Raw genomic sequence first — 24,710 nt, 5'->3', positions numbered from 1 at the left:
ATTTACGGCCGTCCTGTCTCCTTGTTATGGAAATGGGGCGGGTTGTTGGTTCAGCGGCTTTTCTCATCGTGAAATTTTTAATGGGACGGCTGTAGATTGACCGTAATCCGCTAAATGAATTTTTCGAATCTTGAAAAAACGCAGTTCCCTTATTTCACAATCTATATCGGCGGTGAACCAGGTATTTCTACGAATCACATATATGACACATGACAGTATGCCAGGAAGGGCAACGGAATTATTGTAATTTGAATCCCGGAGATTGTTGTCACATCAATTTTCAATGTGAAAAGATTAGCCCGACTATTCATGTTACGCCACTGCATCAGTGTTGCACTCATTGATTTCATTAAGTCTATGGTTGCTCTAAGCAGAGAAATATCGAATGTGTTTACAACAACTATTGAACTCTGAGAGACGTTTCACAGTTCAATGACTAAGTACTACCATTGCATTCGCAGCACTGCAATGACCATTACTTTCATCTATGTCCCAAGACTTGCAAGACATTCTAAATCAATAAAAATATAATAGAAATATTTATTCACCAAGTTAAACACACATACAGCTCAGCAAATCATATAGGTACAGTTTTTCCATAAAGGAGGTGAACAAATACATGGTAACACAGAAGCTTTAGCTAGGAGCTATCACTTCTACGTGGTGCCATTGTATGAACATTAAAAAACCTCTAATTTGTTGTAGATGTTTGAGGTGATTCCTCTAAATCAATTGCAATGTTTTGTCTGATAGCTTCGTTGTAGTTACTAATGAAAACTATATGACTATGGAATACAATAAGGAAATTTGACTGTCACAAATTTATATTCAGTGTATACCTTAGAGAACGTGCCAACACCAAAGTTCAGTAGCGATAGCCCTAATTCAGTCTTATTGGAGATGATCAGAATCATATAACACAACCAACGATGCCGACCAAATGACGCAGTCGTATCGCATTACTAGATGAATCGATGCTACACCTGGTATGCGACTGAACCATAAAGGTATTTAGAAGTCTTAAGTCGCTGAACGCCAGTGGTAGCATCGATTCATTTAGTACTTCATGTGACTACTTACTTTTAACAAAAGATCCTTTACTTCATTTGGTCGGAAAAAATCCACCCTAATTTTGAAGTGATTGGGTTATTCATTTTCAATTTTCGCTTTGTTCGTAAATACCGATAAACGAGAGTTAATTTTAAAAAAATTTTACTGTTTTTTGACACTTGAGGGACATACCGTTTCCACACCCCGCAGGTGGTACAAAAGAAGATGTTCCCCCTCAAGTACATCATTTAGTATTGAGTAGTCAATCTATATCGAGTACTAATTATATTTTTGTGTATTTTTGTAGCCCTGACCTGATGAAGAATCAATAAAGATTCGAAACGTTGGCAATTTCAACAAGGGTTGAAATTGACCAATTATAAGGACGAGATTTGATAACTAATAAGTATTTATTCTGTATCAATTCTTACGCCGGCCGTATTGAATCATTCCGTATTGAGAAACGAGTCTGTATTGAGCAATCATTTGGTACTTTTGGTATTTCACGCTTTTAAGAGTTCCAGTGGTCATTCTAGCCTATTAGCCGGTATTTCTTTTCTTTCAATGTCGGATCCGTTCTATATAAGGTAGTGAGCGTACTTAGCTCGTTCTTTTAGCCACTTACTCGAAGAGTGACCACGTGTACGCCAAGTTTCAGAGCAACCGTTAGGAGCGACGTCTACGAAAAGCCATATCGAGTCCAGATATCAGACAACACCGAACTGTTAACTTAAAACCTCAGCTTCAACTCCCATCCTGCCCGTGTTCTACCACTTCTGGGAGTACGATTTTGGCTGGCGTGCAATCTCGTTGGGAGTATAATCCGGAATGGCGAACTCTCATTTTCGGTTCTCCCTGCTGGAAGTACGATTTCTGGCTTTCCTGCAAACCCGTTAGGAGCAAAAAACAGAGCGGAGATAGGGAAGCCCGTAGTTTTTAAGGCAAAGTCTTGATTCTGGTTGGCGATGAATCTTGTAACGGTCGGGGCGCGTTCGAGATCACATCTTCTTTTCTTTCCGTTCCATTCACTCCATAAAAACCTTTTGTAAAACCTGTTTGCCAATTCCACCTAGTATACTGTAATTCTCACTCGACTGAAATCAGTTTATATGGCTGTAAATCGCTGGATTTTTCCAAATATCTGTTATTACAGTGTAGTTCTTCCGTTTATTTTTATCAAATTCAAAAATTTGGTTTTTCCTGCAGTATATAGTTGGATACGTACAGGAATGGGATAAAGTATCATTGAAGCCTGTATAAGGTTTGTTTGGGCTCGCAATTAGAAGAATTCAGAATCGGTCAAAATATTATGTCGAACATCAGTTGTAAGGAAAGCAAAGTGCGACTGATTTGAACCGATCTGAAACCATCCTAAAATAGAAAGAAAGCAGGCCTATAATAGTATAATCTCACCAAACGTGATTTATAGCAAGAAATCAAAGTTGAAATAAAGAGCATTATGGAATTTTTGAAATCAGGTCCCTCCTGTGGAGAACACTGCAGCACGTCCCACCTTGGGAGGACCACTTGAGCATCGCCTTCAAAAACGGAAAATTACATTTTCTCACCAATAGTCTCTATGAATTATGTATGGGGATATAGCGATGATCCATACACTGTCAAACAGTATCTCCGACAAAAACAGCTCCTTATTAACATTTAGATACAAAACGGCCAGAGCGATTTCCAATAAGGCTGCCTTCATGAATAAAAAATTAAAGACTACCCTCCTTTCCCTTCCTGTCAGTGTACAACAAATCCCTTCGTGGACGTGACCTGAACGCGTCCCTTGGAGTATGCCACGAGATTACCAGTTGGAGGTAATCTGGGGAGGTCCCATGTTCCGTGTTTACTGGCAGGTTGGACGTTAATCTTTCTTGGAGGACGGGGGTTGTATTGAGGAAAATATTCTTGGATATTCTTTCATTGGAATTTGACACGTTTACGCAATAGGCCAGGCCGAAACCTTCAAATTATAAATACGTGAAAGACGTTGCGTGTGTTTCTTTCATCGGTCTAGGGCTGCCAATATTGTGTACAACTCGATTATATCATTCAAGAGAAGACGTTTGGTGAAATTTTTTTCTATAGATTCCGATCTTTAACGTTACTTCTAATGTCTTTCGAAAAAAGAACTGACGAGAAGTCGGGAACGCCTCTTCGAATTCCAAGCGGTCATCTATCCAGATACTGATTTATCCTAACGCTGCTTGGTTTTCAAAAAAATCCTTCCAATCCAGAATTTAGATCTGATCAACTCGATAAATACTACTTGACTTCTAAATAATGTTTCTAAGGTTCTTGCAAAATCTGAGCGTCACATGGCGAATAGTTTTTGAGATACAGATACCTATTTATTTCTAGTAATAGGCTGTCTATGAACTTTCTTGCATTTCCCATTGGAATGATTTCAATATGAAATTATTAGATACCTTCAATTCGTAGCTACGAAACCTTCGAGCAGGTTTTGCCCGTAAACGAAGTTAACCAGAGCTTAATGTTGGGTTTATGTGGCTATCTTAAGAACTGAGACCCCAACCTACTCTGAAAATTTACAGTGTGTATCTCTCTTTCATCAGAGAGGCAATACGAACTGACAGAATCCAATTGATTATATATCATATTTTCATCGGTAAGTCTAACCTCATCGTTTGAGGCTATTTTCTCAAATATAAGACACATTCAGGCGAATTAATAATGCTCTTGTTCTGATTCCATCAAAGGAATTCATGGGAAGATAAAAGAGATTTGGAAAAATATCGCTGAATTACCTAAATGATATGGGTATTATAAAGTTGGAATAAATATCAAGCAATTTCTTTTTTTTTTATTAGAAAACTAATAGAGATTAATTTTAGTAGACATTCTAAGGGAGTGGCAATAAAAGAAATTTTGTGGTGTTTCCCTTTAATTGCAAGGAGTAGAAAGGGCCATCCATAAAATTTGTTTCGAAAAAAACTTTTCTTCTTATCCATTGTATAACTTTACAAAATTGATTTCGAACAAATAAGGTCTCTTGTAATTTCATGCTAAAAGTAACGGTTTTGGGATAAAAATATAATTTTTCAACAGATACGTAGCTTGAGTCGTATAGGCTGGAATCTTCGAACCTAAATTCTCCTAGTAGGCGGATATCATGCTGACATTATTGGGAAACACCACCAAAATTTATTTCAATTGCGTTCTCGTCCCATTGAGATTTATCTGTGAATGGTAGTACTAATTTTTTGCGTGAAGATATCACGCCCAAATAGGTAACGATAGGTAATAGTAGAGTGCTGGTGAGATGAGTTTTTTGAGTGCAGCAATTCTTTTTTTAGGAATCGAAAATTGGCTCATGTATCCCTAACCCATTGGAGATTTGAACAGGGGGCGAGAGAGACTTGACCATAAGTTTGTTTATCAGGAAAAACATTGAAAGAAAACAATTTCTAATTCAGACTCACTCTCGCTTATTTCCGAGATGTTTTTTACTTTTTTGAACCTTTGAGTATTTTTTATATTTATTTCTTTGACTCAATTTTCTTTTTTTGAAGCAAACTATTATCGAAGTTCAGTGCGGGAAACTTTGGACCACTGATTATGCCTTCCGAACATAGCAAATAAATAAATAAAAAGGCTTGTCCAATACTCGTCTTTCAAAAACTCTTGTGCAATAGCCGTCTTTGAGAAGGCTGTACTTGTACTGGTTTTGGAACATTCCCGCCTTCTGCTGTAGCTACAAAGCTAATTAACTTACTCGTACAACTAATGGATCATCAAAATTCCAATGTATTTGCCTTAATTGATGAATATGGAAACTAAAATCAGAATATTTGGGTGCTAATATTGAATACTCCTTCTGACGAAAATGATGTACATATTTTTTATGAAATATCTTTGAAACGTCACATTTTGAAATAACCATTTCAACTGTTTCCCAAAAAAAAAAAATATATTTTAATTACTTGAAAATGAAAAATAAAAATGGATATTTAAAACGTTCTGTTTCTAATGCACAATTTGGCAACATCGACTGAAATATGCGTTGATAATAAAAGACAACAAATACACTATCTTGATGAGATAGACAAAGATAGCTATCTATGAATTCTGCGACGAACAAGGAGGTTCGTAAAATTTTATGGGATTTTTATGGCCGGTTGCTGTTGAGGCTCGTCAGTGAGTACGCGCCCTATGATGGCTGCAAATCAACAGCGGTTATTTTATAAACAAGCCATTGTTCTTTTTATTTTCTAGTAGGCGCTGTTGCCAAATCGTAAACTAGAAACGAAGCTATTTAAATTTTAAAACCTCATATTTGAAGAATGATTTTGAATAATTTCCGCGGTGCATTTGAAAAATTCATGAATGAAACTCATAATTATTCAGTTTAAACTTGCATATGCTGTGATAACCCAAATTGTGGAGAATTCCCCATTCTTATCAAACTCGAAAAGAATTCATTTGAACGACTGAGCTTTATGTTTTTGTAGCTGTTAAATTCTGTGGCTTACGATTCTCTTGGATGTCGAATATAATAAATTTTGAACCCAATATTTCCATAACTTTCTGACTGCATTGATGATGTATGGCTATGCATACTCACCATATTTAAGCCCAATTCTTCTTCATTTCAGTTCAGCAAATGTACGGCTCCAACGGGGCGATGAAACAAGGGAGTACGACGACGTTGACTGGCGTCCAGGGAAACTGGTGGCACCCTGCGGGCCCGCTCGGGTTCCGCCGCAACAGCAGCACGCCGGCCCGGGCCCTCCTCTACTGCCTGGCAAATTGAGACCGGGCCAGCTACAGCCTAACGGAGGCGGTGGGCCGGACAAGGACCACGTCTCGCAGCCGGCTCAGAAAGACGAGTGGTTCGTCTAGCAGTAGGTGAGTGAAGACGTTTAACTCGATAATTTCCATGAAGATTATTCAAGGACCAGCCTTCAGTTTTACTGCCGCTTTTGCATGAACTAAAGTCTGCAATTCAAATGACAAAAATGTTTCCTGTCTTTCATTGTACCGCTACTGGCCTTTCATCTATCATTTTTTGAAAAAAATTCAATTTCAAACCCATCGTAATGAATAGACATCGTAGGAAACCTTAAACATTCCGGACAGTTTTAACCCTTTTTATTTCTGAAAAAAGATGTAGCACCGTGAAAAACATCCTAAATTTGGAGATAGCCGAGTTTTTGTCCATCAGTGCCGATAAGCCGGAGTGAAGACATTTTCATCGACGCGAATTTTACCGATTTTTCCACATGAGTGACATACCGTTTCCGCACCCCGCAAGTGGATACAATCCACGCCAGTCCCTCATCCTGTTTAATTATGCTAATTATCCATTGAGTGGTAGTTCTTAATAGTGATTCATTCGGTATTGAGTAACCATTCTCTATTGAGTAACGAGTCTGTTTTGAGTAGTCATTCGGTATCTTTCTTTCTTGTTTTGCGAGGAATCAAAGTACGTTGAAGAGTAGGTATCCGTTTAGTCTGGATTCCTTTTTGTGCTAAGCCTTGTGTTTGGCTTAATTTCCGTAGCCCTGCTATGTCTCCTGTTTCGCTTCGGATCCGTTCTGTGTAGGGTAGTAAGCGTGCTTAGCTCGCTCTCCTGGTCGCTTACGCTAGGGGTGACCACGTCAATTCCAAGTGCCAGAGCAACCGTTGGGATCGCCGTCCACGACAAGCCGTATATCGAGTAAGACAACACTTCGTACTGTCAACTTGGACCTTCAGCTTCAACCCCCCGTCCTGCCCAAGTTCTTCCACTGCTGGGAGTACGATTCTTGGCTGGCGTGCAAATTCGTTGGCATTAGAAACCAGTGCGGTGGACAATTGTGCCTTTTTTTTCCCGTCCTGTCCGGTTCTCCCCGCTGGAAGTACGATTTACTGGCTGGCGTGAAAACCCGTTGGGAGTAGAAAACAGAGTCCCGTCTTCATTGTAAGCATTGTGATAGTCTGGGCGCATTCGAGATCGAATCCCTCTTTCTTTCCGTTCTCATTACTATTTCTCCATCAGTCCGAGAAAAAAATATTAGTTGTGTTCTGTTTGCCATACCTCCTATTGTACTATTTTCACTTGACTGATCTCAGTTTGTATCCCTGTAAATCGGTGGATTTTCAGAGTTGTGTATTAGTGCCTTCTGTGTTCGCTATGAATAAACAACGAATAAAATTTGTGAACTCGGATTTTGACTTTCAATTGATATCGCAAACACCCTTGATAACACAAGGGCTACAGGGTAGGTTTGCTATTTCCCCTTTCAGGAATAGCTGGCTCTTGGGACATATGAGGAAACACCTCTATACTATCCTTGGATGCCGGATGTTCTGTTCATCACAGGCATACTACATGGTGAGCCTAATCACAGCTTCATATGTATATTTTTACTTTGGAAAGCTGTCGATATCAGCGTCGAACACAATTTCGAGGCACAGTAGCACTTGATTTCCCAGCTGGTATTAATGACGGTTATTAAGATGACTTAAGGATATATGAATAGTGCGCTCTGAAATGTAGGCCTACCATTTTGACCGATTGTCAATGTAATTTGGTTTCATCTTCTATATAGCCAGTCCTACTTTCTTACAGTCCTCCACTGAGGGAGTGGAGAAGTTCTCTTTCACCTTAACTGCGTTTCGCCTTATAATTAATTGAAAAGGCCAGCATTAGATAATGCTGGCCTTTTCAGGAAAACCACAGATGTGGTTTTCTCTTCGTGAATAATGCAGTTAGTTCATGATGGTATTCCTTTAGATGGCCACACCTATCTCTACGACATCAAAAAGCCATATCGAAATAGTAGAAATGTAATTTTTTTTTCTGAAAATCCTATATCTTTCATAAAAATTAACCTATTTTGATAAATTAAGAACGAAATTATGAAGAAAAGAATTGTCTTGTTGACAAATAAGAAAACACAAGGTGGAACAACTGGAACACTCCAAAAGTGGTTTCAAAGTTAGAGTAAAAAAACAGATTTTGTTTCACCAGATTAAAATGACGCATGGCAAGGTGCCTACAGATTACTTTGACGACGTGGCGAGGCCCCACGTCATAATTCGCATGATTCAAAAATCTAACATAGGAGTTTGCGCGGAAGCGTTCAAATTGATCTGACGTGCATTCCTATGTCACAATTTGAACGCTTCCACCCAAAATCCTATCTTGGATTTTTGAATCATGCGCATTATGACTTGGTCCGACTTCACGTCAGAGTAATCTGTAGGCACCATTATTTTTTTGATATTCAAAACTTGTGAGAAATATCATATAAACTTACCTACAACTAAAAGAAAAATCAATCAAATGGGATTCAAAATAACACATTTATGAATGAACATCGATTTACTGAATTGATCGATTATTTTGCTAGTGACTGTACTAACGTTCGAACCAGGTGTTATAAATTGTAGTAAAAAAGTAACGAATTGGACCATGCTTCCAGTTTAGTCAGAGTTATTTGGCTCAGATCTACCCTATCTTACAGCAGAATATACCTATTACTATTTGCAGCTTGCCAGCTTGTGGCCCTCCTGAGTTAAATTATCCCTACCAGTTCCTACTGTTTTTTATTAATCTGATATGGTGGATAGTGATTTGTTTTGATTTATTTGTAGCCTCCTCATATACCACTTTCGAACCAATTATTCGAATACGATTTCGTTATAATTTTTCGGGCAGAATAATTTTCGATCAACCCAAATTTTTTTTCCAGAGGTGGCCGGGTCGTGGCCTGCAGGGTGAGTCGAGCGAAGAACCCAACGCTCGGCATCTGAAGCAACCACGAAACCATGTGACACGTTTAAAGTAAGGACTTTGTCTAAAAATTTCTAGCTAATTACGAGAGTAAAATTATGAGTGCAATTTCTGTGAATCTTCCTCCGAGCATCGCTGATTGTTGTATTACGGATGTGAAAATGAATTATTCTTAGATGTTAAAAAAAGGAATGTGTTTGGAATTGGATGCACCCAGGTAGATCCATTATCATTCAGTGGATCTAGTACTGTCGGTTGAGCAAAACTAGGAACGATAATAAGAAACTCCTGTTTCAATTTTTTTCCTACTAATTTAATTGATGCTATGACAACGATGTAAAATAAGAGATCCAGTCTTCAACGTCCTTTTCTCCGCTTATAATGAAAAGAGCGGTACTAAGTCATCCTAGGTATAAATTCTTGTGTAAAAGACAATACCTAAGTAGTTATTTACTGCGAATAACATAGAGAAGGCGAAAATGTATAGGTTAGGGTAGCGAAATATTTAGTGTAACTTTGTTTGGTACAGTGTACACGGAGCTATTCACGCGTTGGTAACATCAAAGTCGCCTTTGAAAGCGGCATTGTTTGAATGCTTCCGGCTCCGGATTGTCGATTTTGGTCGGTTCGTTTCAGGAAGCATTGAAAAGATCCGGAATTATTCGAATTGTTTCTGATGCTTTAGAACAACATGAATTTGTTTCGCTTTGAGTTCGTTCTATTGGTATTCTCTGTGGGAATTCCGAAATTTGCCAACGTTTCATCGTCTTTGATGCAGGATCATTTCGATAAAGGTTCATTAACACATATATGATATGACAATGAACCATAAATTCATTGAATTCTGTTAGCTGAAGACGAATTTAAGTTAATGACGAATGTCAATGTTTTGGCGTCAGAAACTATTGAGTATTATTCAAAAGTTTTCAATGAATACCTTGAGGCATGGGCGGCTCGTACGAGGAGACAAAGGAAGCTAAGCTCCTTCAAAAAAAAATTCAGACGCCTGGACAAAATATTGTGATGAAAATCATCCGCTCCAATCAAGTAAAAATCCAACATCACATATAATGGCTACTCTAGGTACTTTCATAATATTATAAGACATCAATAATTGCGAAAATATTGTACCTTGGATTTTGAGAAATAATTTTAGTCATTGAAATCTCCCTTGCAAGTAATTACTGAAACCTCCTTCCAGGTTTTTAATGTAAGTACTTTAAAATACATATATTCTAGAAACTATGTTGAATAAAGTATATTTTATCGACTGAGGAGATTTGTCCCCTCGGTTCAAATGACCACGAGCCGCTTCTGTCTTTAGGAACACAGTAACGCAATATACCGGTTGGCCCACCCCAGACGTGACGCTCATTTTGAGGGAGTAAATGAAGATATTGTGAAAATATTTTCAAGTGGTATATGTAGGGTGTTCAATAGCACAATTTTAAATTATTGTCATATATACAGGGTGTTCGAAAACAAAGATATAGACCAAAGTTACACTTATTTGAATGTAACATCTTGTATTTACCTCAAAAATTAAATGGCAAGCTCAAATTATGATGAGTTTCTTCAGATTATATTATACCTCAGAAGCACCCTTTACGAGATAATTGCGAAAAATTGAAAATATGGAGTTTTTTTAAATAACATTGATGAAGAAACTAGTTGAGCCAGCGATACAGACAGTATTTTTTCGAGTAGACAAGTTGGCTACTTCTACACATAAAAAAAATTCAACTCTGGAATATACAGAGAGATCATAATGAAATCTCAAACATAAACTACAAATAATCGTAAAAAACTGCTGAAAAACTATCAGGTTTAGGTGTAGGAAAGATAGTTTCGAAATTAATTTTCACGTTCAACGAGATATAGAAATACCGGGTGTTCCGTTTGAAATAAGAAAGTTTTTGACGATTATTTATAGTTGACGTTTGAGAATTAATTATAATCACTCTGAGATTAAGTTAGAGAGAGATAAAATTTTTTTTCTTTGTAGGAGTAGCCAACTTGTCTACTCGAAAAAATACGGTCTGTATCGCTGACGTAACTAGTTTATTCATTAATTGCTATTTGAAAAAACTCCATATTTTAAATTTTTCTCCATTATCTCGTAAAGGGTGCTTCTAAGGCATAAGATGATCTGAAGAAACTCATCATAATTTGAGCTTGCCTTCCATTTTTGAGGTCAAATATAGGGTGTTACATTTAAAAAGGTGTAACTTTGGTCCTTATCTTTGTTTTCGATCACCCTGTATATATGACAATAATTTTAAATTGTGTTTTCGAACACCCTACACACACCACGAGAAAAGATTTTCAAAATATCTTTATTTACTCCCTCTGGGGTGGACCACCCGGTAGATTTTCATTCGTTAATAACATACTCTTATTTCATTCGGCGAATACTATTGGTTTTAAATCGGAACAGATAGATTGGGAAGAAAGAAAATGGTCTAAAGAATTTAAGAAACGCGCACAGCCAATAGACAAATACGATTAACCTAAATTCATATGTTTTCGGTGTAAGTAAGTGGACTGCACATAAAATTGTATAGCACAATGATACCGACCGATCTTCTAGACCAAATAATTTTCTTATTTGTTGATGTATGAATCAATATGTTACATAAGGTAATATGAACGTTGAAAAGCTACTCTCTACCAAATATGAGAATAAACCATATACTATACAATTTTCTAACAGAAGGATCTTTGCAGAATTAAAGGATAAGGGATGAACTTGAATTTCGAATGAATAGATCGAAGATAATGATTTTAATATTTTTCTGTGAAAAAACTGATACTTGGGTACTTGAAACTTGAAATTCGAACTTTCCGATCTATTCATTAGTTTTCAATATATTTTTGGAAGCAGTGATGAAAAAAGATTGAATGTAGTTGTCTTCTGATCTTCAAACCAAATGAATCAATTGTTATTTTTTTGCCATTATTCAAACCGTCAATGATTTCGTCATCCTATGGAAGATCATCAAGATCAACTTGAGCCTAGTCGAATAGCAAAGTAATTTCATATCATTCTTATGTGACCAAACATGTCAGAAATATAAAAAGTAACGAAAATTAAGTTAAATTTGTTTGGATTGGACTGGGCAAGATTTTAGGTATACATAGAACAATAAGAAATTTTATCTTAAATCTATGAAATTTCATACAATTTTTTACTGTTGTAGGAGAATCGAAACATCTAAAATAATAAAATAGGAAATTGAAAAATTAAATATAATATAAAAAGATCTGAAGAATCAGCATACATACTTCAGTAAGGTAGCTTTGAACAGATTTAACGTGCTTATCGAAACTTGTGGGCAAAACCATTCATTTCATAGATTTATTTGTATATTTTGTACAATAGAGATCGCAAAGATGGAAGATAGTGTTGATTATATTGTAACATAGAAAATGTCATTATATTTATATAGTACATATCAAAAAGTTCCCTTTGGTATTGGAACTCCTCCTAGTTTTATTCAATTATCGACAAGAGGAATCTTCAAAATATTCCAGAAGTATTCGAGATTCAATCTCAACGAAATATGAATTTTTGTAATAGGCTTTTCGAAAATCGGAGGTAAAAATTTTCATTATTAGAACATATCGGGAGTAGCAATACATAAGCCTTCAAACAAAAACCATAATTATAATTAAAGTTAAATAAGAAATTCAAACTGCCTATCGTTGCCGCTGGGGTGTTCTGAAAGAATGTCTGAAAATTTATTCACTGTTACATATCATGTAAACCAAAGCAATTTTTTCTCACATATCGAATTATCCAAAGATGCCAAATGAATGTTTCAATACCAAAGAGAGCAGTTTGCTCACAAGCTTGTTTGTTTCGGTGCATAGAAAGTGAACATGCCAGCTGAAACCGACAACGTCGCAATTATTGTTAGTAAATCCATGCTTGAAAATAGTGTGATGTTATGGTTTTAGATATGATTGTCCGTTAAAAATAGTTAATCTCTCATTATAGAATGTCAAGTTAATAGATTTTGATTTTTCAAGAGAAACCACAATTTGGATCGAATTTTACCATTCGCAATCTTCTGCAATGTTGATATCCACTAGTTTTTTATCATAATATATTATCTGTGGTGCAGAACAGGTGTTTCCTCATTGAAAAATCGAAACTCCATATTCACCTGTGTATTTTTTCATATCACTGGAGCCATATCTATAGCAGCAGTGTAAATGAGACTAATTGAAGAATATACTGCTTTTTTCAATGTTTACAAGAGTATAAATGAAATTTCTTTGAGAATATCTGCTGACCAATTGTTAGATCGTTTATACAGCCTTTAGCCTTTCATCAATAATAAAATGTCCGTGTGTGTTTTTAATGGAAGAAATGTTTCTTTAATAAAAACTTCAAAAATAATGAATTGTATTGATTAATCGAAATTTTGAAAGTGAATAGCCTAGGCGGCTTTTGTTTTCCTGAAATCATTAAAGAATGGGAAACTTATCAGAACTGATATGTTAGTCAATCTTTGCTTCACTTAATCCGGCTATGCAGGTTGCCATTTTATAGAACCCCACCTATCTTTCCATTGTGGTAGATGAGCATAATAATCATTGCTCGCTCTATCCTTTGTGAAGATATTAAGCTCATCTTTAAAATTAATCCCGCTCCTTCAAGTCAAATCGACATGTTTCAGTCCGTTATGCAAACTTTTCAATATTTCAATTCTCCACAAGTATACTTGAATTAAATCTACGAAAGTCGGGAGACAGTAATAAAAGAGTATGTTCACTACTGCACTATTTATTCACAGGCAGCAAAAACAAACTTCATAAAAAACATCCTTTGTAATAAGGGCAAAATGTGATTCAAGCTGATCACCAGCTTCCAGAATCTGAAAAAAAAACATAGAACCTGAAGAAACTACAATTAATATAATCAAAATGTTTTTAGTTATTGCTCTGTACAGCATTTTTTTCTTGAATAGGGTCCTTTATATGTTCTTACCTAGAGGAGTATGCTCTTATCAGTAACAAATGGGATCTGAAAAATACAAGCATATACATATGTATAAATAGATAAAAACGAAATATGAACCAAAAAAGCAACGAAGCAAAACTGGATATTGGATCGCAATTTTTTGTTGTTCTCATTTTCTCAATTTTGGCTGGAGTTGAATTACATATATGTTTCATGAAAAGTTCATACCCATGTATTTCATGACGAAGTACTTTTAGGGCAAAGTGTAAAAGCAAAACAACCTTCATTTTATAGCCAGAATACACTTTTGAAGTTATTTGGGTTACTTATGAAAATAATATCCTGTTTATTTGTGATTAAGTAGAGGAAATATGATAATGATATTTTTCAACACATGGAGTAATCTGAAAATCCATAATCATTTTTTATATGAGGTTCTATGAAGTACAACCCCCGCGTTAGCAAAGTTCGTAGGATCTAAGAAGAAAACCAGTTGAGTTGTGATGAAATTATGATTTTTGTATATCACTTTGAATTCAATTCTACATTGCAACCCTCACCAAAGAAGACAGTACACACCCCAGAGCCCCGAGGTATGAGTAATGAATGTGCTACGCTTTTGACAACATGAGAAGTCACATTGAAATACCAGGTAGGTGCCAAACAGTTTTTTATTGACTGTGATATCTAGTGATTAAAAACTTTGGCCTACTGCCTACTCGGGTAACTTCAGAATCATCACACGTATCACGTGGCACTACCGCGCATCGGAGTAACTCTCATAAAGTTAGGCGGTGCAGTGCAAAATATTAAATAATTTCTTTCTTATCCACTAACTCGTCCATCCCGTGCAAGTATCTGTAGCCCTTTCTGTGACTTATTAATAAGACAAAAAAAGTTTTGACGAAAAAATAATAAGGTATCTCAAATTATCTTTCGTCCAAATTTATCCATTGTCTATGCTTCGCCACTGCTAACGAACCGAATTCTGCCAGTGATACATTGTCAAGAAGATATAGCAAAAGAGGTGCAATTCCGTTCTAAACCGACTAATAATAATAACAACGGTTTAACCCATTTACAGGACAATGCGAATATGAAATGCAAAAAATAACAAAAGATAACATAGAAACAAAAAAACAAAATAAACAAAAATTTAATATGATCCTATGATTCCCTGAAAAAAAAAAATAAATTGTTGACAAAATGAATCACATTTTTGTGATAGGTGCCTTTTGCAGAATGTTCGCTCGAGCTCTTTTTGGCTTGAAAACCAGGACAGTTCTTGAGTTGAAACTTGAAACGCTAAAGTTAAGTGTCGAGAATATTTCTGAACAATCAATATTATAATGGACCACATTAAAAAGCAATGATAAAGAAGCAATAACCCTTCTCATTTCTAAACTCAAATATCCAGTTCGCTCACACAAGATTGCACTGTCACATCCTTGTGGTAGATACACTCCATCAGTCTTAAACAGAATAGAAGAGTGAAAACGTAAAAGGTTACAATGTGAAGCTGACGTTGACGTTGAACATTGCCACCTTATACGTAATCACCCTTCCCATCAGCACTGAATTACGCCTACTTTGCTATATATTCTTGTTCCACCTTTAGAAAACTAAAGAGCCTGAGTACTTTGACAATAATTTAATCTATGACTGTGAAGCTAAAACTCAACTCCATTTAAATGTGAGCTATATTCTATATTGTACTTGTCTCATGATAACGCCCCACTCATCCAGCAAACCAACTCGCCTCTTTTACACAAGTAAGAATTATTTTTTCAACAAGGGTGCGCGTTCAACCCTTGTTCCGCAAGCATTTAAAATCGCAAAATGTAATTTTCCAATCGGTGCGGAAAAATGACTGAAATAGCAGGGGTGTTTCCCAAACTCAAATAATTTAGAGTAAATTGAATTCTGTCATCATGTCTCTATGCATCGAAGGCCAACGGTGAGATTACCATGGTAACGACATGCAGAATAACGTCTGTCATTATATATAATTAATCAAATCAAATTTGATCTGTTTTGTAAAATGGATATACCTCTATTTATACAGGGTGAGTCTTTGACTCGTACAAATATTTTCACAGTAGATTCAGAAGAAACACCATACCATTTTTTCGAATCGGCTCTGATAAAAAGATATAGCCATTTTGAGTTTTCATTATGAGCTGCGCCACCCCTGGAATTACCTTCAGCATAACTAGCTAAATCTGCGATACTACACATCTGTGGATCTTTAAAACAGAGTTTTTTTTAGCCAAAGGACCCATTTTTTCAAATTTAAAAAGATACTTTTTAATTTTTGAACCTTAAATTACTCCAAAACGGCGAATTATACGAGAAAATATGAAGAATACTGTTATTTTACAAAACGTCGTTCAATTATTCATTAAATAGCATCCAACGTAGTTTCAAGAGTTGGGTTCTTTGAATCATTTTATTGTCATAATGAGAAAACTGGAAGATGTAGGTGATGTATTCAAAAAAGATTCATAAATTGAATTGAAAACTATATATCGAAATTCATTTCATTCGATGAATCCGCTTGTGAAATAATATTTTTTTATGGTTTTCAAAACCTTTTATCTTTTAAACCAATCTTTCGGAAAAAATGGTAAAGGAAAAAAGTGTTTCTTTTGATTTTTGAATTTTGTGCAAACAGTCTCGTTCGGGATAGTATTACTTTCCGCACTTGTTAGGGAAATATCTATTAGAATAGATAACGTTAAAGGATACCTGATCAAGTGCGTTACTTACTCAAAAATGCTTATTATTCATTTAGTTCTTAATTGATTAGGGCAATGAAGCGCTCACCTTTCCCACTTGATATTGCTTGACCGCACTTCCACTTCTATCTATGGGATACTCCAGATGGCGCTGAAAATTATGTGTTCAGCTTTACACAATAAATCTCATTGGAAGAATTATACAGATTACGAAAATTTAAGTTCGAACATAGGAACTGCATTGAGAAAGAAAAGGACTGTAGAAATGCAATTACCCAATGCGAGAATAATTTTATCGCAGGGATAATAAATAAATAATAATAATAATAATCAATATCCACCGATAGCACAAGACAAATTTTTTACTCAAGAAAGAGATAATAATGTACGGAAAATAACTATTAGAATAGATATCGTAATAGGATACCTAATCACGTGCGTTACTTACTCAAAAATGCTTGCATATTATTCTTTTAGTTCTCAATGGATTAGGAAAATAAATTACTCACCCTTCCCACTTGATATTGCTCGGCCGCACTTCCACTTCTAAGGTGATCTATAGGATACTCAAGATGGCGCTGAAAATTATGTGTTGAGCTTAACAGAATAAATCTCATTGGAAGAATTATACAGATTACGAAAATTCAAGTTCGAACATGGAGAATGCAATGAGAAAGAAAAGGACTGTGGAAATGCAATCGTCCAGTGCGAGAATAAATTTATATCACAGGGATAATAAATAAATAATAATTATAATAATTAATTTCCACCGATAACACGAGTCAATTTTTTTTTACTCAAGAAAGAGATAATAAAGTGTGGGAGACCACTTTCTAGGGATAAAACCTCATTTAATTACGTAATGATTAAATATTAACGTAACAGGGAGAAAGTTGAAAATAAAACTTACTCCAATTGTACAAGTCGAAAGCATCAGGTTCAAACATATAGTGATAATTGCTACCGATTGCATTATACCGTCAAAAAGTAATACAAAGAGTTCAATTGGAAAAGCGGGGCGATACTATCACGTGATAGGGTAATTATTCCTAAATGCACCGTTATTTAACGAGATTGTTTTATATTATTGAATAAAATCTCAAATTTCATCAAGAGGTAATCGGCTGAAATTATCAGAGAATATGATTGGATTTTTACAGTGGTTTTATAGGTGCACTCCACAGGGTGATTCACGCAGTTCTTCTGTTAGATTCCAGATTTTTTGGAATAAGTAATAGATTCATGATTTATTGAATTGGGATTTCTACATAGGATATTTATTTGCAATGCTTGTCGGAAGTATGATATATTAGAGCAAGGGGTTTGGAAAATATTTGAATATTGTTAGCTTTAAGCAGATATTTATGAATGTTTTGTCTTCTGGTCGTGAATGGAAGAGAAATATTTTATACATCACCGTATATGACATGTCGTTGGATACAAATTGCCAATAATGTGTCAGAAGTTTTTTGAATTTCTTTGTCGTTTTTTCCTATCTTCTCATGAATTACCACTATACTATATCTACAGGAGATGAATCCTCAAAATAAGGTCATCTAGCTTTCCTCGAACCATGCCTATGCCTGATCGAATTGATGGTCTACCTTCAATCTTGTATACAGGTGTCCCGAAATTGGATTGAAACATTTCAATGATATGTATTCTACGATATGCTACATTAAAAAATAGTTTTTTTTTAATTTCATTCCATAGGAGCACAAAGTGAACATACAAAGAAATCTCAGACAAATAAATTACCGCCAGAAGTATTTACAAGCAGACAAAATTGTCTACAGTCATTTCGAATTATGTTGCAAAAAAGAATTTATACTCAATATATCAGTTATATTTAATGCATAGAAGAACTTTAGTGTCAGGTGTCAGGCTTCCAACAGTGACAGAGCTCATAGCTTAAAATTGCTAAACGTATCTTTTTATTTAGGCTGAATCGGAAAAAATGTTTAAGGAAAGGGTGATGCTTTTGAACCTCAAAAATATGTGTACCTTCGAATTCTCACCTTGTATAATGATATTTTATTACAAACAACAAAGTAATGACATCACCGTATACCATACAATGAAATCAAAAACGTGAAAAAACTTCACAAACAGTTAAAGGAAAATAGTTCATATTACAACGTTCTACAGAGAAATAGATGAAGATTGATGCAGATCATCAAATCTCAACTACAAAAGTTGTCACATTCGAAAGATACGTTGATATGATATGATATGACTTCTGAAAACTATTGATTTGGCGAATTCATGAGATTGACGGGAAAAAGTGTCATATACACCTAATGCTCGATTAGAACGGAATGCAAAAATATGATACAGTTTTACGATTTGAATGTCATACTATTATAAAATCACAATAGTTGTGGAGTTCGATAAGAAAATACGGATTTTATGCTTTTCTATATGACTGACGTTAAAAAAGTACGGTGGTCAATTCAGACGGTTCGTCTCAAAGTAGTATAATTTGGAGCAAGAGTGTACAGCAAATGGCAAAAGTTAAGCACGTGGAAAATAAACGTCTTTCTTTGCTCCTCAATCAATGGGCAACTATTCAATTTCCTGTAGTATGGCAAATGGCTGCCAAAAATGGCGTTATCAAACGAAAGCTCATGTTTATCAGGCATCAAATAGTCACTTACAATCTGAAGGCGATAAGACTCGATATGCTCTCTTCAGCTCTTGAACATTCGAGAGTACCTCTGCAATTAGTTAAAAACACATTTACGATCGGTGAACGGTCATAAAAATATCACTCCTGCAGTTCCAAGTTCAGGTTGTTACCGTGAGATGACGCTAAAAATAAGTAGAGTCGACCACTAAGCTATTTCGGTCTTCACTCTTTCATCTTCTGGTTCTTGACTTTACCTTAAGGTAAATTCACTTCAGTTTGAACCCGGATCACGCGGGGTCTGTATCGTTTCATACCTGAACCTCCCGAGCACGTGTCAGCGAGTGCGAACGCGTACCAGTGGGTGAACTTGGTGGTTGTGAGTGTTCAGTTTTAATGACATGTGAGAGAAAATTTCGGTTTGTGGAGGTATTATTGTGAACGCAAGATGGATTTGAAAACTTCTTTTTGGCTCTTGTCGCTTTTCTTGTGTTTGGTTGAAGATGGAGATGCAGGCAAGGGTAGAAAGGCCGGTAGACACGGTAAGGGTGACTTGAAATTTTCATTGCAGATTCTCAGGATGCGATATTCTTATATGAAAAACCAAATGGAAATAAATCTGTATTTCCGATAGGGTGCATATTTCTGAGGTTATACCTACTGAAACAGATTTTAGATCAAATTTTCCTCGTGGAAAATCTTGTGGATGGTACAATACATAAAATATGAAATGGGGAGTGGAAACTGGTGGAACTTCATTTGGATTGTTTTTTGACATTATATTATAAAATCCTTTCAGTTGGATATATTACAAAACTATGATTGACCGATTAAAGATTTGACAGTCTCTATATACCCAAAATTAATCAATAAAATGAGGGAAATTCGTTAGGTCGGCTATTCCTCAGTTGCAATGCATTTTGAATGTGTACTGCAATGGTCAATTACAATTGTATTGAAGAGAATTTATCGTTTTAGTTCCGTGAATGTTATCACGAAAAATTACAGATTTCAATACTGCTAATATTTCCCTTGAATGTCAGGTTATATTTATGAAAATAAGTATTTTACTTGCCTTATCTAGGAGTTCATTTTAGTTGACTGGTACTGGTACACACTGTAGCCAAGTGGGATTAGAAATCCCCAAGTGAAAGAGGAACGAATTGTAAAACTTTATCATGATAGTTATTTACGAGGTTATTTATGTACCAACGACGAAAAACTGTCTATTATAGACGAGCCAGTAAATTGATAGTCGAGGCTAGCAAGCAGGCGAAACAATAAAGACAGTTTTTTGGTAAGGTGCATATTATGTTTTCGTTGACCTCACATAACTTCATGAACTTCATGATGGCCTCATCTAGGTTGCCGTAATTTCAAATTTCCTCAGCTCTGGAGTAATGTTACTGTTATCCGAGATGATATCCATATCGCTATTACTATCCATTCTTGATTATAATGAACACCAACATTCAAACCACCTAATTCACTCGTAAAATCTAGCCAATTTTATAAATAATTCATTTGACAACAGCAAATGACAGTTATTGTCACGGGCACTTATACTTTCATCGAATTCTGTATTCACAATTGACAAAATTGATTCAATTGTCCATTTATCCATTATTTGTATCTACTTGACGAACAGCCGGACGAAAAAAGTTTGCGAACGAAAAGTGTATGCGGACGAAACGTACGATGAGCCAAAAATAGTCGAACTTTCGGAAATTAGTACATAAAATGTCATTTTTTGTTCAGTTTGAAGTTTTTTGTGGTTTATATACATATCAGTTGAAAGATTTTTTCGAATATATTTTTTAGTTGTATTGCTTCTCAATAAGTTTATAATTGAGTAGTTTTTCTAATCATAATTATGAAAATTTCTAGTAACATGAAACTGGAACTTGAAGTCTAGAACATATGGAATTATTTTCATGATATTGAAATAATAAATGTAATTATGTTGAAAAAATCAATAGCAAAAACGAAATAGGCACATCACAACATAACAAAAATTTGGCACTGTTATTGTGAGAAAAATAAGTAACTCAAGATATAAATAAAATAAATGAAGAATTTTCAGATACATATTTCAATTACATTGGACCCCTAAACAAAAATTTCAAAAATAGCTAACCACTTATCCTCACATCAGAAATATAAGTATCCTTCTGGTGAAACTCTGTTGAAACGTTCACACATAACAGAATATTTACTATGAAAACAAGTTTTCCCATCGAGAAACACGAATTGTAAATCAACTAACAACAGATAGATCAACTAATGTTGAGTATATAGATAAAGTAGAGTATGAAGTCATGTACCTGTTATATAGAGAAACAATATTTCTTGGTTGATTCCTATTCATTCATGTCATCATATCTTCCATTTTTTTGTTGAATCATTGTTCCAGTTGAGCAATATAGAAAGGAACCAACCACAATTGAATAATTCTTTCATTTTGTTTTACTATAATTATTTTGTTTATGCTATATACGTTTCCGAATAAAACCAGCAAGAAACTATATTTTCAATGTTGATAGAAGTATCTATCTAATCTATCTAATGGAAATTTGGTATAAAATGCAATTTCTTCTGCAATATAGTGTTTCAAAGGGATAATTCACATACTATTTCATAGGTTTCGGCTATTGAAAACGACAAAAAAATATAATAAGGCTCGTATTCGAAAATTATTTTGAATTGATAATTTTTCGATTCTCTATACTCAACTTATGTCTCTAATTATGGCAATGCTTATCGATATGTGTGGGAATGAAATAGAACCAGCCTTAAGGAACTTAATAATTTGTTCTATAAGTAAGACTAAATACTTTCGCACCACATCTATTTTATCAATGGGTTAGAATTCTTGGCTGTGATAGCGAAAATTTCATGACTATCTGATAATAATCAGAAAAAAAAAACAATTTTCATTTCTAAAATGTCGCTAATAATGACTGAATCACTACAACAATATCTCCATGATGGAACCTCATCCCCCAAAATACTTCTACTAGAGATATCCAAACTTTCTTTTCTCATTAGAGATGAGTTTGTGTCAAGCTGTGTTTGGTGATTAGTTTTATTACAAATTGAGCTCGTTAAAACATTTGATATACTATGAACTATTCAAAACGAACTCGTTAAGGCTAGACAAAGCTTATGAATAAATATCTGCTCATTTAAGAGATCGAGATTATTCATGTGATTATTAATTTGTACAAATAATCGTTCAAGTAAAAAAAAATTATGAGTAACATTTAGTCATTTAGTCTTACACGAGGTCTTACATTATGAAACATGAAGATCTATCATCGTCGGTCAGGCGTGTTTTAATAGACTAAAAATAAGAAAGTTGAAACAACTTTGTGGCTATTAACGACTGAATTATGAGCTTAATTGAGTAGGTAATCGGCGTGTAAATATTTGCACCAAACTGGAAGCGATCATATTTCTGCATCCGCAGAAGAAGTACCAATATTTGTTGCTTTTTAAATCTCGGAAATCAAAGCGCTCTCCGCTTTCTGAACCATTGAACTTGGCGGCAATATTTGTCAGTACACAACGAGGAAGAATGAACATTATGAAACTATCCTTCTCAATGAAAGGAGGGGCAACAATATCATCTTCTTTCTGTAAATTTGGATTCGTAGACTAAGGTACGTACCAATATGTTTTGAGATAAAGTGGATATCATACAAAGTGAATTAAAAAAACTGCAAGTACATCCAACTATAAACCGTTTCACGAAAAATGGTTCATCTCTAGGTTAACAGAAGAAAAAAAGATGATGATATGAATATGTAAAAGTAGTTCAAAACCTCACAAATAAAATTTCTCTATATTATTGACAAAAGTTGTTCAAAGTTATCACCATTAGTTTTATGTCCGCTCAGATCTGCACAGCTCAACATTGGACTTTGACCAAGGACAATTTTACAAAGTGTTGTAATATCATGCCCTCGAGCATGCCTCAATTTTTCTTCACTTTATTCCTTTCACGATACAGTTTTGCAAATTATCTCACCAAAAATAGTATTCAGATAGTGTCGAAAACTTCCGTAGGTGATGACAAATAGCTCAATTTTTTGCGAATATGGCTTCATCGGTGTACAACATAGATCTTGTCAGATTGTAACCTTCGTGCGAAATGAAAAGTCAATGCGAATTGGGACTTTCACTTCTTCGAGGGTAATCACAAAAAGAACGCTTTTACCAGTATCATAATCTCGAAGAAGAGATCGGGGATCTTCCAAGATTTTTTTCTCTACAAGACTTACAGTTCTCCAGATGCTCCAGTTAGCATCGATTTTGGGACACGCTGTACTATCAATCTTCTTCTCCAAATAGATATTCATATGAAAAACACTCAGGAATGAGGATTTCCATAAATTATTCAACAAATCATAAAAGTCCCTCTCATCATTCAAAATAGTTCACGTACAAGTGCTGGGGAGAAACTATTATCATTTCATTTCCTAGAAGGGGCGTGAAACTTATATTACACCCGAAGATCGTAAATTTTTTCTATAAACGTTTTATTGCCCCACAAGCCCGCGTTTCAACTCGTAGCGCCCGTAATAAAATATAGAAGATTCATCTGCCAAATGGGCTTGGCGCAAATACAACAATGCCGAAAAATTGTGCTGAAACGATGTTTCAGGGTCGTTGTTCTGTGCAAAACTCTGTTTAATTCGGTTCATGCACATCCTGTGACGTGATAATTCAGGGTTAGAGTGAAGTTATATTGGTGGAACAGTGGAAATTGGAATGGAACCATTTCAATAATTCAATGATACAAATGAATGATAAATATCCCATGGTCGATAGGTGACCGATAATTTAAAACCTAAATATATATTTTTAATTAGCAAATATTAGACAATTTTACTCCAATCTATCAGTAGAATGAACTTTCCTAATTCGATATTCTGTTTATGCATTTTATTTATTATTATCGTAACAATAAATGTAGGTACTAACGGGCCAGGAGATATGTACCTACTTTTATGTACGACTGTATCTACTTTTCTGGTCGATTTGCCTTAAAACCAAAATAAAATAAATTTCACTTTGGTCCAACTGATGATTGACATAGATTTGTTTACATTTGAGTTTGGTAAACGTTTTTACCGAAGCCTTATCTTATAGGTATACAAAAAATATATTACCTATATTACACTATAAAAATCGGAATATTGATATTTCACTCAACAAATGAATAAAACATTTCAATTCGATACAGTACCGGTAGATTCGGGTGACTTGAGACCGAGCTTGAGACAGTCCTGTACCTTGGGACAATTACCCCCCTTGCAGATTTCTCTGTTTCTTACCATTTATGGATGAAGGGACAAACTTATAAGATTGTCTAGCGTCTTTTGGGTTAGTTTAACAATTAATTTCTGTTGAGTTTGCCGTGACCAAAGCGTTTGAATTGACAGGAAAAATTAACGAATTCAGGATAGTAAAATAAGCGCGGTTTTTTATGGTCCTTTTACTTTCTAATGTCCGGTACATGTGTTTCAATTTGTAAGTACATGGGTAATTTTTTTCTGGATATTAGAAACAAGGTTGTTT

The 24,710-nt window shown here is 35.1% G+C and overlaps 2 protein-coding genes across 2 annotated transcripts in view; both read left to right on the top strand.

The window, feature by feature from the left end:
* Nucleotides 1-10,426, top strand: part of LOC123312296 — an 89,548-nt gene extending 79,122 nt beyond the window's left edge. Inside the window, exons 6-7 of the mRNA XM_044896657.1 lie at nucleotides 5,670-5,922; nucleotides 8,754-10,426. Of these exons, the coding sequence (XP_044752592.1) occupies nucleotides 5,670-5,827 (158 nt within the window). The 3' untranslated portion in view covers nucleotides 5,828-5,922; nucleotides 8,754-10,426. The remainder of the gene's footprint in view (nucleotides 1-5,669; nucleotides 5,923-8,753) is intronic.
* A 9,021-nt stretch (nucleotides 10,427-19,447) lies between these two features.
* The window catches only part of LOC123310875 (laminin subunit alpha-1), a 301,873-nt gene continuing 296,610 nt past the window's right edge, over nucleotides 19,448-24,710 (top strand). Inside the window, exon 1 of the mRNA XM_044894560.1 lies at nucleotides 19,448-19,669. Within this exon, the coding sequence (XP_044750495.1) occupies nucleotides 19,576-19,669 (94 nt within the window). The 5' untranslated portion in view covers nucleotides 19,448-19,575. The remainder of the gene's footprint in view (nucleotides 19,670-24,710) is intronic.

The sequence above is a fragment of the Coccinella septempunctata genome, chromosome 4 (genome assembly GCF_907165205.1).
Source record: "Coccinella septempunctata chromosome 4, icCocSept1.1, whole genome shotgun sequence".
Lineage (NCBI taxonomy): Eukaryota > Metazoa > Arthropoda > Insecta > Coleoptera > Coccinellidae > Coccinella > Coccinella septempunctata.
Note: the sequence above shows the minus strand (reverse complement) of the source record. Positions and strands in the feature narration are given on the sequence as shown.